This window comes from Equus asinus, chromosome 6 (genome assembly GCF_041296235.1).
Source record: "Equus asinus isolate D_3611 breed Donkey chromosome 6, EquAss-T2T_v2, whole genome shotgun sequence".
NCBI lineage: Eukaryota > Metazoa > Chordata > Mammalia > Perissodactyla > Equidae > Equus > Equus asinus.
The window spans coordinates 81,513,572-81,530,069 of NC_091795.1; the positions used below are offsets into that span (position 1 = coordinate 81,513,572).

The window sequence follows — 16,498 nt, forward strand, 5'->3', positions numbered from 1 at the left end:
GCTAAGTATGATGTCATCTTAGTATTGTCTATTGTCCCCTTTCAATGTTGTCTACTATGTATTCCTTTCTTAGGACATCTAAGAGTCAGTTGAAATGCTGTCTTCCAAAACTTGTGTATTCCAATGAACCATGCTTCTTCATATTCATGTCAGGTAGCTACCTACCAACATACTTTATATGAGATCTTAATGCTCTTTAGCCATAGCATGGGATGCCGTTTTGCTGTCTAGGCCTTTTCAGTCCAACTACTGTGAAAAAAGAATGCGTTAGGAAGGTGCACTCTTCGAGAGTCATCACTAGCAGTAGTGATTATTACTTTATTATTTTTATTATTAAGAGGTCTGAATCAGCAATTTCTTTATCTCTTATCACAAATAATACATGGTCAAACTTTAAGAACATAAAAATCTAATCGCTCTCTATTATAAGAGGTATAGGTTCTTGAAGGAAAAACCCTTATTCACATACGACTAAGGTTTAGCTAAGCTCTAATGGGGTATAAAATAGCAATGAAGTAGAGAGTGGTTACATCCTGTGCAAACCTACATTGTTTCCATTAGAGAAATCCTAAAGAAGCCTCTCTCACTGGCCTAAAACTGTTGATTTAAGAGATGAAGGAATATAAGAATTAAAGCTGTGGTAGATTTTTGAGGTGGAATAGCCTTGTTGCCTTCATTTTAAAGATAGGGAAAACTGGGACCCATTCTATCAATCCAGGGCTCTTCCACTATGTCGTTAGATTTACCTTGAGAACATACGTACCGTCCAACAGGCTCTAGAATCTTTTCTAAGTTTTATCTAATTTGATGACTCATGGTTTATATTCTGCTTCCTGCTTCTTCAATCAATTCTACTGAAAAATTAAACAATAAAAAGTAATGAATACTAACACCCGTCCCTTCCTCATCCTGTCATCCTTCGCTAGAGCTTTCTGAGGAAATAAACTGAAAAGGGAGGCTGTTTGCAGTAGAACTCCAACATAGAAGATCCTCCCCAAAAGTGTTTGGTCACAGTTCTTAATACAGGTAGCAGCAAGTGATTGGGGAAGGAATGGTGCTGGATATCAACTCTGATAAAAAGTTTTCATTGTCATTTTTCCCCCCTAGTATCGTCCAGACTGTCACAGCCATCCTCTCCCCAGTCAGGCTGCCCATCACCCACCATTCCAGCAGGTAAAGTCATTTCTCCATCACAGAAGCACACCAAGAAGGCACTAAAGCAGGTAATCATACTAGTCTGTGTTTTTCAGAAGTATATTCTCCTACGTTAAAAATGCATGACTCTGGCAGTCATTGAAAATGACTGTTTTTATCACTGTGAAAAGTTTCTCATTTGTTCCTAATTTGCTAAGAGGTTTGTGTGTGTGTGTATTTAAATTATGAATAGGTGTTGAAATTTTCAAGTTTGTTTTTTTCAGCATTTATTGAGGTGATGAGGTAGCTTTTCTCTTTAAATCTAATATTCCATGGCTAGATTTTCTAACATTAATCTATACTTAGCTCTCTGAAATAAAATCTACATGTTTGTTACATGTTTTTTAATATGTTATGGAATTTTTTTTTTAGATTTTAGCTTGGATTTTGCTGTTTTCTTGTGCTGTCCTTATACAGTTTGAAATCAGGATTGCTCTAGAATCATAAAATAAGTTATATAGCTGTATATTTTTCTAGATTTTTGGAAGCAACTTATAGAAATTAGCTTTTTCTTGAAAGTTCTGTAGACCTCACCTTTTAAAATTGTTTTCCTAGCATTTCAGTTTCATCTACTGTTACTGGTTTCTTGAGTTTCTGCTTTTTGAGCCAACTTTGGAAATTTATTTTTCTTAGAAAATGGTCCATTTCACCTGATTGTTTTCAAATATTGGCATAAAGTTGTACATAGTGTTCTTCTATGTCTCTTTTTTGTTCCTCAGTGTTGTTCCTTTATAATGTATCTTCTTTTTTCCCTATGCTACTTGCCAACAGTTAGTCTACTTCATTGGGTCTTTCAGAGAACTAGCTTATGATTTTTTTGAAATGCAAATGATCAATAAATACAAACTCACTAGTAATTGAGGAAACACTAAAATAATAGACTACTTTTGTCCTCAGATTGGTCTAAGTTAAAGAGCCTAATTATACTATTAAGCATTGGCTAGTGTGTGAGGAAAAAGCCACTTGTAGTTTGCTGGTGAAATATAGCTACTTTGGAGTGAAATTTTATAATATTTTATTAAAATTTTAAATGCACATACCCTATGACTAAGCAGTTGAACATTTTAATATGTATAAATTAGGGAATTCCCTCATAAACTGTGGCATATCCATGTGCTGGACAATTATACAAGATTAAAAGTTTACTTTGTAATAAAGTTATTCTATATGTATAGACATGGAAACATTACCACACTATAATGTTGAATCATTAAAGTTTTTTTTTTCAAGGTATGCTTTTTAAGGAAGATTGGCCCTGAGCTAACATCTGTTGCCCATCTTCCTCCTTTTCTTTTTTTCTCTTCAAACCCCCAGTACACAGTTGTATATCCTAGTTGTAAGTCCTTCTAGTTCTTCTATGTGGGACGCCACCACAGCGTGGCTTGATGAGTGGTGTGTAGGTCCACGCCCAGGATCCAAACTAGTGAACCCCAGGCCACTGAAGCAGAGCATGAGAACTTAACCACTATGCCACCAGGCCGGCCCCTGAATCATTAAAATTAAGTTATATCACAGCATGTAGGGCATGATACCATTTATAAAAACATAACACATACCAATAAAACAATATTATATCTTTAATAGAAACAGGAATATGTATACACACATAAACATATAGACATAACGTTAAGTATTTAAAAAAAAAAAGCTTAATAAGCCCTTGTGGTCTAGTGGTTAAGATTTGGTTCTTTCACTGCCGTGGCCTGAGTTCATTTCCTGGTAACCTGTCTGTCGGTTATCATACTGTGGCAGCTGTGTGATGCTGAAAGCTGTGCCACTGGTATTTCAAATACCAGTAGGATCACCCATGGTGAATAGGTTTCAGCAGAGCTTCTGAAGATTAAGATAGACTAGGAAGAACGACCTGGCCACCCACTTGCAAAACAATTAACCATGAAAACCCTATGAATAGCAGCGAGCATAGTCTGATATAGCTCCAGAAGGTGAGAGGATGGCACAAAAAGACCGGTAAGTGTTCCATTCTTCTGTACACAGGGTCGCAAGGAGTTGGAATCAACTCAGCGGCACTAAACAACAAAAGAAAAAATAAATTGCTGACTGTGGTTACCTCTGAGGATTAGGGACCAAGACTGAGTGGTAGTCGAAAGAGTTTATTTATTTATTAAGATTTTATTTTTCCTTTTTCCCCTCCAAAGCCCCTGGTACATAGTTGTGGGTCCTTCCAGTTGTGGCACGTGGGACGCCACCTCAGTGTGGCTTGATGAGCGGTGCCATGTCTGTGCCCAGGATTCGAACCGGCGAAACCCTGGGCCGCGCACAGCGGAGCGCGCGAACTCAACCACTCGGCCACGGGGCTGGCCCCCAAAAGAGAGTTTAGATTTATGTTTGAATTAAATGGAAAGAGTGTATTCATATATTATCTGTATAATTAAAATTTAAAAAATTATGTAAGTCTAAAAGTATTTAAACTGAAAGTGCTTTTATTAGAAGATGTCCAGAAATTTCGTGAGATTAATTACTGCTTGCCTGCATATCCTGTAGCACTTGTATTTTTGTAAGTTCTTTGGAAGATTTTTAAGAAGTATAAGATGCTTCTTTTCCACCAGGAAAGGGGAAGTATATTTTTTAAAAGCGTTGTTAGGTAATTCATGACGTGTACTACTCCTGTATTATACTCCTGTAATCCAAAGAGTCAAATACTGTATTTTCTTTAGAGAATACCAATATGGGAAATTATATAAATTAGATTGTATGTAAAGTGAGGCCTTGCCTGCAATGTATGTTTTTCATAGTATTAGGTGAGAAAAATTACTTCAATATAAGTTATCATTTACCACAAGGAAGGTCTTTTGTTGTTTGTTTTTTAAATGTTAAAATAGAATTAGGAACAGGGTTTGTAGACTACTGAGGGAGGGAGAAACTGAGTATAGTTCTCAAATAGAGAGACTATAAGTTACTGTGTTTCCATCAAGTGTCTGAATTTACATGATCACAGCAGAAATGGATGAGAGCAAATAGTTCTAATAAATTTTGTGTTAACCTAGAATGACCAGGACAGAGTGAGTAGCAAGGGATGAATACTAGTGTCTGCCACCCAGGAAGCCTATGAACATTTTCTGTTCTTGGTTGCAGAGAATGAGAGAGAAGCAATAATCAGTGAGCAGACAACACTGATATTTTTTACACGTTGCGCTTCTGCCTCACCTATTATAAACGTTGTAGGTGAATCTCAGTCAGATATATGACTCTCTCGGTTGCTTTTCTCCATTGACAGCTTAGATCAAGGAGATCAGTTGTTGCCACTGTGCCTGAGTAGCATAGCCCGAGGTATGTGTGGATGTGAAGCGGGAGAAAACTATATTGTGAAGAGGGAATAGGAAACGAGTAGCCAGTTATTCCACATTTTTCTGCATGATAGTCTTGAAGTTTAAAGCTTAAATTGGCAATTTAGCAAGGGCATAGATTTTCAGCTTTTTCCTGAAATGTAGCTTTGCTTTCTTAGTTTTTTTGTCTTTTGTTTTTTTAAACCTTGGGTTAAAGAGTTGCCTTCAGGGGCCAGCCCAGTGGCGCAGCAGTTAAGTGCGCACGTTCCGCTTGTCGGCGGCCAGGGGTTTGCCAGTTTGGATCCAGGGTGCGGACATGGCACCGCTTGGCAAGCCATGCTGTGGCAGGCATCCCACATATAAAGTAGAGGAAGATGGGCACGGATGTTAGCTCAGGGCCAGTCTTCCTCAGCAAAAAGAGGAGGATTGGCAGCAGATGTTAGCTCAGGGCTAATCTTCCTCAAAAAAAAGATAATAAAAATTAAAATTAAAAAAAATAGTTGCCTTCATATTTCTTCATGATTAAAATCTGGGAAGTTATTGTCTTTTTGTTCATTCTAAATAGTTTGGTGTAGTGTTTTCTATAAACTTAAGAATATCATAGAAATAAAAATATTCTGAAATAGCCAGAAAGAACCACACTGTTCTTAGAAGCAGTATTTTCTAATCTTCCTTCCCTTTTGTTTACTGCATTGCTGTAAATTGCTGAGATCTGGTCATTGGGTCAAATCTTATTCCTCTTACGCAAGATAAAACTCAAGTAGTTATTTATAACCTTTTGTTCAAATGGAGCACCTCTGAAACATACGTGAGCTAAATATTTACTTTTCTACATAGAGTTGATGCAAATGGGACTCTTGGTGTAGGGCTTAGAATTCTATTTCCAGAAATAATTGAAAACATCTAATTCTCTGCTACCACAAGTATGGGATGTCCATGGCTTACTGGAGATTTTTAAGTTCTAAAAAGTGTTCATGAGTATTTTTCATATTTATATGAGGGAGTGATACTGGCAAAAAATATCCAAACTCTTAAGGATCTTTTAGGCCTCGTGTTTAATTGGTTTAATTTAGATTTTTGTTTACTTTGATAGATTTCAAAGAAATTGGATGATCACCATGCTCCTCACCACATGAAAAGAAGTCATTTACTTTTTGTTAATACTGAAAACTGATTTATTTTATTTCTTAAAGTCAGTATTCTCTTTATAGGCTCTAAAACAGCAACAACAGAAGAAGCAGCAGCAGCAATGCAGGCCAAGCATGTCCATCTCGTCCAACCAGCATCTATCTCTGAAGACTGTCAAAGCAGCCAGTGACTCCGTACCTGCCAAACCTGGTAGGCAGACTGGCTGTCTTTTAATGGAAGTTTCTTTTCCCAGTATTTTTATCTTGGTTTTCCCAATTTGTATACTATATTATTTATGTTTAAGTTACTATATTTATATAATTCTTGTACTGCCAAATCACCAATATAAATCCTTCCAGGGTAAAAGGGAATATTTTTGCAAAATAATCATGCATTTATTAAAAAATACATCACTGGGATTTCCATGTTAGAATGAGATCAATGACGAACTTCCAAGATGTCTAACCTAATAATATTTTGAAGCCTCTAATCTTATAAAGCTGATGCTTCTGTGACACACAGATTGAACTTGTCACCAGTTCTCTCCTTTAAAAATGAAAGATTTTCCTAAGAACACATGCTACCTTTGTTTCCACTGGATATATCCACGGGCCTGTGGATTTTTTGTTGTTGCTTGTTTTGTTTTTAATCTAAACTGGTCTAGATACAGACTTTGCATTTTGTTACACAATTCGCTTTCATGCCAGCTGAATATATGGGCCTGCCAGATTTAAACTGTGTCTTACAGAAGTTTTCATTTTTGTTAGGAAGGAAATTTACCACCAAAAGCAAATAATTGTGTTGGGAAAGAAGGGGTTTTATTTTACTTTTAACACTTAATTCTCAGACTCAAAACATATGTGCAGGGTCACATTGCTTCATATATAACTGCTTTTTGGTTAGCATTGAATGATTTAATTGTTTGATTGATTTCTGTCTGCAACCTCAGTGTCACCAGTCTTTTATATATTTTTTCCCCTAGCGATGTGGGAAGGAAAGCAATCTGATGGACAGTCAAGCAGCCCTCAGAACTCAAATTCTAGCTTTGCTTCTTCAGTTAAAGTGGAAAATCCTTTGCTAAGCTTGGGGAAGAAGTCATTCCAGAGGTCTGACAGGCTCCACACAAGTAAGTTAATTTACAGAGACTTCAGTTCTGATGCCTCAATTTGTCAACTCTGTGTTTGAAATCCCTCAGCTGGCTTACTTGTTACTTCCTGTTCACTTATGAGCTCTTGACTATCTGCATGTTCTTCCTGTCCTGCCATTATCAAACTTTATTTCAGAATAAGATCTGTTATCAGCCATTTTGGGATTTATTTCTCATTCTGATAATAGATTGCTTTGTCCAGCATTATTTACATTTTATTTCTGTGTATAGAAAGTTGGAAGGTTTATAATTAAACATGGCAAACTGTACCCTTTTTTTCTGCTCCCTCTGAAATCCCACCAAAATTAGAATATGGAAATACAACAGATTAAATCCATGAGGGTGAAAAAAACAAGGAGATGACTGATGGGGCAGGCAATGTCAACAAATTTTGAAAGATGAAAACTGGATGGAGTTTTTCACAGAGCTGAGGAGCAGATGCCAGTAATAAACAAGCCAGCTAAGGCTGCAGAACACCAGAAAGGTGCAGGAATTGAAGATTTCATGTGTCATAGTAGAGAAGGATAATGCATAGGGTTGAAAAGAAAAGCTTTCTTTGAAAGTTAATAAGAAGCAATTTGATGCCTCACCTTAGCAGGAGATAGGGATTTTATTCTGAGGTGAAATTAAAGCTTACAGACTTCAAATTCAGCGATACCACACGTAGCTGAGGTCAGATAATGAGGCAGTATACTGAAATCAGGGAAATCAAGTAAAATATAAATACTGAATAGTGATCCTACTTCTTGGCTTCTGGAATAGTAGTAATGAGGCATACTTCTACCACCACTGCTTCCTTTCTCTTCCTCACCTATGATCCAGCAGGAAGTTGGTTGATTGGTATCTAAAGAAATTGAATGTTACTGCCATCGAGTCAATTCTGACTCCTAGTGACCCTGTGGAGAGCAGAGCAGACCCTGCCTGGTCTTCTTGTGCCATCCTCTCACCTTCTAGTGCTATATCAGACAATGCTCTGCTGCTGTTCATAGGGTTTTCACAGCCAGTTTTTCCAAAAGTTGGTGGCCAGGTCTTTCTCCTAGTCCCTCTTAGTCTAAAAGTTCCACTGAAATCTATCCACCATGAGTGACCCTACTGGTATCTGAAATACTGGTGGCATAGCTTTCGGCATCACAGCAACATGCAGCTGCCACAGCATGACAACCGACAGATGGTACTGAGAAACAAACCCAGGCCACGGTGGTAAGAGCATTGAATCTTTTTTTTTTTTTTTTTTTTTTTAAAGATTTTATTTTTTTCCTTTTTCTCCCCAAAGCCCCCTGGTACATAGTTGTATATTCTTTGTTGTGGGTCCTTCTAGTTGTGGTATGTGGGACGCTGCCTCAGCGTGGTTTGGTGAGCAGTGCCATGTCCGCGCCCAGGATTCGAACCAACGAAACACTGGGCCGCCTGCAGCGGAGTGCGCGAACTTAACCACTCGGCCACGGGGCCAGCCCCCAAGAGCATTGAATCTTAACCACTAGACCAGAAGGGCTGGCTGAACATTCGAAGACAATGAATGGCCTCAGAAAAAAATCTGCAGGCAAATTTATAGATCCCCAACTAAACAGAGATCATCTTGATCACACTTCTGTGTAGCTTACCAGTCTACAAGACCTACCCGTGTGCCCAAAATTTCCAGTCAGCCCTTTTAGTGCCTCTCTTTTACTTATGATTACTAAGGATCACCTTTGAGGAAAACCTCCACCATGAGAAACAGAATCTAAAATACAGGCTCAGAAGAAACAGACAATTCGGGAAGGAGAAAATTTAAAACAAATAACTTTAAAAACAATAATATCCACAAAAAGAAATAAAAGATGATATTGCATCCATCAAAGGACAGAGTACTATTTTTTTTTTTTTTTAAGATTGGCGCCTGAGCTAACAACTGTTGCCAATCTTCTTTTTTTCTTTTTCTTCTTTTCCCCAAAGCCCCTCAGTACATAGTTGTATATTCTGGTTGTAGGTCCTTCTATTTGTGCTATGTGGGACACGACCTCAGCATGGCCTGATGAGCGGTGCCATGTCTGCGCCTGGGATCCGAACCAGAAAAATCCTGGGCCTCCAAAGCAGAGCGCACAAACCCAACCACTCAGCCACGGAGCTGGCCCCCAGAATACTATTTTTAAAAATCAGAAAATAAACAAAGAGTTCCAGGATATTAAATAATACAGTAGCAGAAATAAACAATTGTAGTAGAAATATTAATAGTTAAAGGTGAAGAAATTTGCCATAACATAGTTCAAAGGAGAGATTCAAAAGGAGAGAGAAGGTAAGAAGATTGGAACACCAATCTAGGCTGTCCAATGTCTTAAATAGTAGGACCATCAGAAAGAAAGAACAGAAATTGGAAGTGAGGTAAAGATAGGAGGAATAATATAAGAAAATTCTGTAAAATTGAAAGTCACAGATTTCTGACTGAAAATACATAATTGGTGTTAAGAAACAGGAATAAAAAGGAACCTATTCCAAGGCACTTTCTTTTGAAATTTCAAAACATCCAGGATAATGAGAAAATTCCAAAAAAGCCTCCAGAGAGGAGAAAATACCTCCCAAAGATTCAAGAATTGGGATGGCAGACACCTCAGGAGTAACATAGAAGCTAAAAGATAGTGCAGTAACGCTGACAAAATTCTAGGAGAAAGTTATTCTATACTCATTTATATATTCCAGACTCTTCCAAACTATTAATAGAATAGAATTAATATTTTAAGACAACTTCTTTGTAGAAATCTGGTTTGATTCTAGGTGGGATTGTAAATTGGTGCATTTTTCTTGGAGACGGTATCTGCCATAAACTGAATATGCCCTTTGATCATCAATTCTACTGCCAGAGATTAAAAAAATGTATTTATTAAACAAATATAGTATCCAGAATAGTATACAGTAGGTATACTAATATACCAAGCACCGGTTTAGGGCCCTGGAGATGTGGTGATGAACAGAACAAAATTTCTTCCTTATGGAGCCTATATTCTACGTAAATTCAGTTAAAGTCACAATTTTAGTTATCTTCATTCAATTGCAGTAGAAATGTGGATGTACAAAATTGAGAAATTATGGACTAAGAATTTCTAACTTTCATACAAAACTAAGAAAAATTACCCATAAAAAAAAGAAGACATAGTGTATTTAAGTTTGACCTAATGGCCAAGAAGTAAATGAAAGTTCATCTTCTTTCATGCAAATAAGCATTAAAGGAAATAATATGGCAATTTTTACAACATATGCCACAATGAATATTTTCAAAACATATGGAAGAAGCTGTGCATTTTATGTAAAACATAAATGTTAAAGCTAAATTAGATAATTTACATGAAGTTTTTTTGGTTAACGGTATAATTTAACTTCAATAAAATTAATAGTATATCATATATTTTTACATTCTACATTCAATTCGAAGAATAAACACAGCTCAGATTTCAAATATAATATAAGGCAACCAAAACTGAAAGTAAGATCAACTTTACCAAAATTAGAGAAGTTAAATTTTAAATTCTAAAAGTAAGCCACTTTATCTGAGTCACTTAAAAATATCTTCAGGGCACTATTGCGTCAATCATAGATAAGAATAATTTACAGCTACTACTCAGGCTCACTTAAAAAGTTAAATTTTAACTAAAATTTGATTCACATCTGAAGGTACACAATGAATGCAAAAACTGTAAAAACTAATCAGAGAATACTGACGCTCCCGTTCCATCAGTTATTACGAGAAAGGAAAACTAGGATGTTGCTTTCTGGTCTATAGAGCCATTGCAACATTGTTTATACAAACAAAAAACTGGTAACCACCTGTAAGATCATCAGTGGGGATTGGGTTAAGTTAACTATGGTATATATTTTGGAATATGGTGCAGATGTTTTAAAAGAAAGAGGTGTGGGGGCTGGCCCTGTGGCCGAGTGGTTAAGTTTGCGCGCTCCGCTGCAGGCGGCCCAGTGTTTCGTTGGTTCGAAACCTGGGTGCGGACATGGCACTGCTCATCAAACCACGCTGAGGCAGCGTCCCACATGCCACAACTAGAAGGCCCCACAACGAAGAATATACAACTATGTACCGGGGGGCTTTGGGGAGAAAAAGGAAAAAATTAAATCTTTAAAAAAATAAAAGAAAGAGGTGAATCGTAGAGGATAGTTTGGGAAGATGTTCAAGATATTCATTGAAAGAAAAAATATGATTAGTATGTATATTGTGATTTCATTTCTTCAAATTAAAAATATCATTTCTGGTAGAAAGTCATGGTTTGAATGTAGAAACCATTACTTTTCATTTTATATATTTTGGTACTATTCCAATTTTGGGGACAACATTTACCTTTATCTCTGAGGTATTGTTTTTATTATCATTTACTTTAAGAAGTTTTTAAATTTTTTGTTGTGATTTCTCCTTTGTCCCAGAAGTTATTTTGAAGTTTTCTTTTTTTAATTCCAAATATGTTCATTTATGTTTTTGTTATGAACTTTTAACTTAAATACCTTGTGATCAGAGATCATGCACTCTGTGATACCTGTGCCTGTATAGAATAGTGATAAACAACAGACTCTGAAGCCACAATGTCTGGGGTCAAATTCCTACACTGTAACTTAATAGTATAATTTTGGGCAAGTTGTTTACTATATCTGGGCCTCACTTTCTTCATCTGTTAAATGGAGTAATAATAATTTACTACTTCATAGGCCTGTATGAAAGATAAATGAGTTAATACATGCAATGTCTAAAATAGTGCCTGGTGTTTCAGAAGCCCTATATAAGTGTTTACTACTGCTGTTATTGATCATTGTTATTATTACTACTGATATTATTTGAAATTTACAGCAGTTTGCATTTTTGGAATAATGATAATGACTTTTATAAGTGTACTCTAGTTGGTAAACACAGAATTCTGTTTATTGGATCCAACTTGTTAATCTGAAAAATTGTTCAACCTTTTTTTTGCTTCTTTTTTGGTCTGTTTTTGGTATGCTTGATTTATTAATAATTGAGAGAGATGTATTGAAATCTCCTATCCTGATGGTGGCTTTGTCTAGTTCTCACTGTTCTATCAGTTCTTTTTTCAAGCGTATTTCAACGTATTTTGAAGCTGTCTTATTTTAGATATTTACGTGTTTGAAATCTTTCTGGTAGATTGAACCCTTTATCATTATTTATTTCCCTATCAATCACTGATTACGTTTTTTATGTAAAGTGTCTTGTGTTCAGTGTTAATAGAGGTACGCCGGCTTTCCTATGGGTAGTCTTTGCTCGGCGTATCTTTATTTGTTCACATCTGTGTCTTTGTGCTTTAGGTATATCTCTACACTGCGTTTTGCTAGCTGAATTTTGAAAAGTTTTTAATCTAATATGACAATTTTTATTTGGTGACTTTTATCCATTTTCATTTAGTGTGATTGTTAATCTATTTCAACTTGTTTTTACAGTATTATTTTTTTGTTGATCTTTGTCTTGCTTCTACTTTTCTTGTTTTCTTTCTTAATTTGTTTTTTAATTTAAAAAATTGGGGGGAGGGGCTTGACCAAGCTTTTGTACGTTTTCTATTTTAATTTCCTTGTCCACTTTTTCTCTCTACGGAGTTTGGTATACGGTGCTCCCTGCTTATCTGTGGTTTCACTTTCCACAGTTTCCATTACCCCATGGTCAACTGCAATTTGAAAATAACACTACGTCACAATGCCTGTGTTATTCACTTTACTTCATCTCATCACGTAGGCATTGTGTCATCAGACATCATGAAAAGAAGAAAGATGAGTACAGTACAAGAAGATATTTTAAGAGAGAGAGACTGCATTCACTTAACTTTTATTACAGTATATTGTTATAATTGTTTTATTAATTACTGTTGTTAAAATCTCTTACTGTGCCTAATTTATAAATTAAACTTTATCATAGGTATGTACGTATAGCAAAGAATATATATAGGTTTCAGTGCTGTCTAGGCTTCAGGCATCCACTGGGGGCCTAGAACCCCCTGTGGTAAGGAGGGACTGCGGTACATTCTATTTCTATTCTGTTAGTTGTGATTCTTTAAATGATACCATGCATGTTTAATTCTTAAAAGTAACCATCTTCCTCCCCCCCCCAGTTTTATTGAGATTTAGTTTACATATAACATTGTATTAGTTTTAGGTATACAACATGATGTTTTGATATATTGCTAAATGATTACCACAAGGTTAGTTAACATCCATCAACTCACGTAGTTACACATTTTTTCCCTTGTCATGCGAACTTTAAAATCTGCTCTCTTAGCCAAAAAAGTAACCATCTTGATTTTCTTTCAAAACAATGGAAATACTTTATAACAATTTACCACTGATCTTTTCTTTCTGAACTTAAATATTATCTGACGTTTCTCTTCTTTGTGTTTAATCTCACAAATCAGACACTGGTATACTATTGTTTTATACAAGCAATGTTGATGTAGATTTGTCTGCATATTTACCTTTCCCCATTGTATTCCAGTCCATCCTTCTGCAATGATTTTCCTTCCTGTAGTACAGTTTTTTAAGAACTTTATTTAAAACAGGTCTCTTGATAGTAAATGCTCTCAATTTTTGTATATCTCTATAACCGTCTTTGTTTCATGTTCATTCTTGAAGGAGAGTTTGGTATATATGCCATTATAGGTTGGTGGTTATTTTCCCTCAACATTTTATAGTTAATATCTACGTTGTTCTGGATTCCTTTGTTATTAAGAAGCTTGCTCTTATTCTGTTCTTCCTTTGTGTGAAATCTTTTCACTTTTTTCTTTTTTTTTTTAAGATTGGCACCTGGGCTAACAACTGTTGCCAATCTTTTTTTTTTTTCCTGCTTCATCTCCCCAAACCCCTCCTGTACACAGTTGTATATCATTAGTTACATGTCCTTCTAGTTGTGGGATGTGAGACGCTACCTCAGCGTGGCCTGACGAGCAGTGCCATGTCCGTGCCCAGGATCCGAACCCTGGGCCGCCGCAGTGGAGCACGCGAACTTAACCACTCGGCCACAGAGCCGGCCCCTCTTTTCACTTTTTATGGATGCTTTCAAATTATTTTCTTGGTCTTTGATAAGCAATTTTGCTAAGCTGTGTTTAAGCCTGAGTTTGTTTTTTTATCCTGCTTGAACATGTTATGCTTCTACATCTTTAGGTTTGTGGTTTTCATCAGTTCTGGTAAATATTCTACTGTGGATTCTTTAAATATTGCCCTTTCTTACATTCTCTGAATTTTCTCCTTCTGGGTCTCCAATCAGACATATATTAGACTTTCTCCTTCTCTCACTCATGTTTCTGCTAAAGCTCTCAAAATATTGTATCTTACCTGTCTTTCCTGTATTCTGAGTAAATTGTTTGGCTATATATTCTAGGTTATAATTCCCTCTTTAACAGTGTCTAAACTGATATTTAATCCATCTATAGTATCTGATTTCACCAATTTTTATTCTACATTTGTAGTTGTATTATTTATTTTTTCAGGTCTTTCTTTTCATTCCTGATTATCTTCATCTTTACAATTACATTCTTTATTTCTTTAATCATTTTATACTTAGCTATTCAATGTTCTATATATGTGACAGTTTCAATGATAGCACTGCTTCTGGGTCTAAATCTTTTATTTCTGGTTTCTGCTGACACTCTGTCATAGGGGCATACCTTCTGGTTTATCAGAGTAATCTATGTGAGGTAGTGCTAGATTTTACTTTGTAAGAATTCTATGGGCCTAATTTAAGGGAAATTCTTTCCTCTTAAAGAGAGATTATTTTTGCTTGTGCTTTGGCCAGGAGCCAGGGGTCGCCCACATCCAGGATTGTGTAGCTTTGTGTAAGTACTTCTAAATGTAGAATTTCTGGATCCTAGATTACTATGCACATTAAAATTTTGCTGTATAGTGTTAAATTTTCTTCAAATAAGGTTATACTGATTTCAGCCCCACCAGCAGTATTTGAAAGTGATTTTTACTTTTTCCCTGTATAGTCTCATCACTGTGTTGCAATATTTGCCATTTTGATAGACAAAAAATGTTCATTGGTTTAATTGGCATTTCTGTAAATATTAATACCTTAGCATCTGTTTATGGTTAGTCCACTATGAAGTGTCTGTTAATTCTCTTTGGTCATTTTTCTCTTGGTGATGTTTGTCTTTTTCATATTGTTTTATAAATGCACTTTTAATATGAAGAATAGTAACCTTTTGTCATGGCTTGCAAATATTTTTTCCAAGTTAGTCTTTTGTTTATAATTTTTTTTTGCCTTTACACTTTAAACCTTTGTGTACTCAGATCTGTCAGTCTTTTGAAAGACTACCTTCTGATTGCAAACAGATTTCCTGAAGCTGCTAAGCTATTCAATCATAATATTTTTAGATAATGCAAATTAAAATTGATGAAAAAAATTCTCACGGGAAGGGAAGAAGGGCCTCAGTATGATTTATATAGATTTGAATTTTTCTATTTCTTAGTCATTCTGTGTGTCACTTATCACAAACTTCCTCAATTCCATTTGGCAAATAATTTCAATTTCAACAATAAGTTTCAAACGTACAGTGTACTTTTAGTATGGCAAAAGGTTCACCCTTACAGACCTTGGTCTGTTTTTTCAGAGAAGACAAATTATATTCATTTATCCTTTATGAATAAACAAAACTTGCTTTGTTAATCTCAGAAGAAATTTCCAAGAACCTTAAGTGTTACCTTCTTCACAGTGTGATATTTAAAGTACTTACAACTGTGGGTTTTTTGCACTGCAGAGCAAGCTCTAGTTTAGATAGAAACAGGAATGTGATGGAGGCCCAAATGATTCTTTTCCGTATTTTTGTAGGGCAAATGAAAAGAACTAAATGTGCTGAAATTGATGTTGAGACACCAGACTCCATTCTGGTTAATACAAATCTACGAGCACTGATCAACAAACACACCTTTTCAGTCCTTCCTGGAGATTGCCAACAGCGATTGCTTTTACTACTTCCAGAGGTGGATCGACAGGTGCGTTATTTCAAGCATGAGCAGTTTTATAACCCTTCAGAGGCTTCCTTCACTCATCTCCTTTAGAACTCCTTAAGACTTTTTAAATAGTTTTTTTTATGTGTATCTATAAAGAAGTGGTATCAAAGATACAAAACAAGAAGTAAGAATATTTTTATATAAGTTTTCTTAATAGGTTGTCCCTGTATGGCTTATCAAGGAAAAAAACTCTCTTATCCGAGTGTCAAGATCATGAATAAAATTTGCATAGCTATCATATTAGGTTGTAGGCATCCATAGAATACAGTTCAGGAGGAAGAGTTATGTCGTTTAAGACATTGAACAGGGGGTTTTGAATGGAATTTTTTGAAAGGATTAAGAATATTAATTATTTTCATTCTTTCATTAAGTTTTTCTAAAACATTTGTTGCTTTTGTAATAAAGAACTTTAAAAACCCAATATAAGTTACACTGTTTTACAAAATGGTAGCTAGGGGGCCAGCCTCACGGCCTAGTGGTTAAGTTCGTGTGCTCTCTTTGGCAGCCCAGGTTCGGTTCCCAGGCGCAGACCTACACCACTCATCAGTGGCCATGTTGTGGTGGTGACCCACATACAAAATGAAGATTGGAACAGATGTTAACTTAGAGTAAATCTTCCTTGGGTTGGGGGAAGGTAGCTAGAAGAAATACCAAAGGTTTGGGAAGAGTCCAGGAAGGGACCAGAGAGACTTAGCTTGGTCAGGAGTAAGGTAAAGGTCTGAGACTTGGGCTTTCATCAAGGAAAGAGTGACTGACAAGACATCCCCCCGTC

General features: G+C 36.0%; 1 protein-coding gene across 6 annotated transcripts in view; it reads left to right on the forward strand.

The window, feature by feature from the left end:
- ASXL2 (ASXL transcriptional regulator 2) overlaps window positions 1-16,498 on the forward strand; it is a 160,911-nt gene that overhangs the window by 121,011 nt on the left and 23,402 nt on the right. For 5 of the 6 annotated variants that reach the window (XM_070512449.1, XM_070512450.1, XM_070512451.1 and 2 more), the window contains 4 exons: window positions 1,108-1,223; window positions 5,690-5,816; window positions 6,589-6,732; window positions 15,545-15,708. In XM_070512449.1, coding sequence (XP_070368550.1) covers window positions 1,108-1,223; window positions 5,690-5,816; window positions 6,589-6,732; window positions 15,545-15,708 — 551 coding nt within the window. Of the gene's footprint in view, window positions 1-80; window positions 154-1,107; window positions 1,224-5,689; window positions 5,817-6,588; window positions 6,733-15,544; window positions 15,709-16,498 lie in introns of those variants that run through there. The other variant, XM_070512454.1, reaches the window with a different exon arrangement.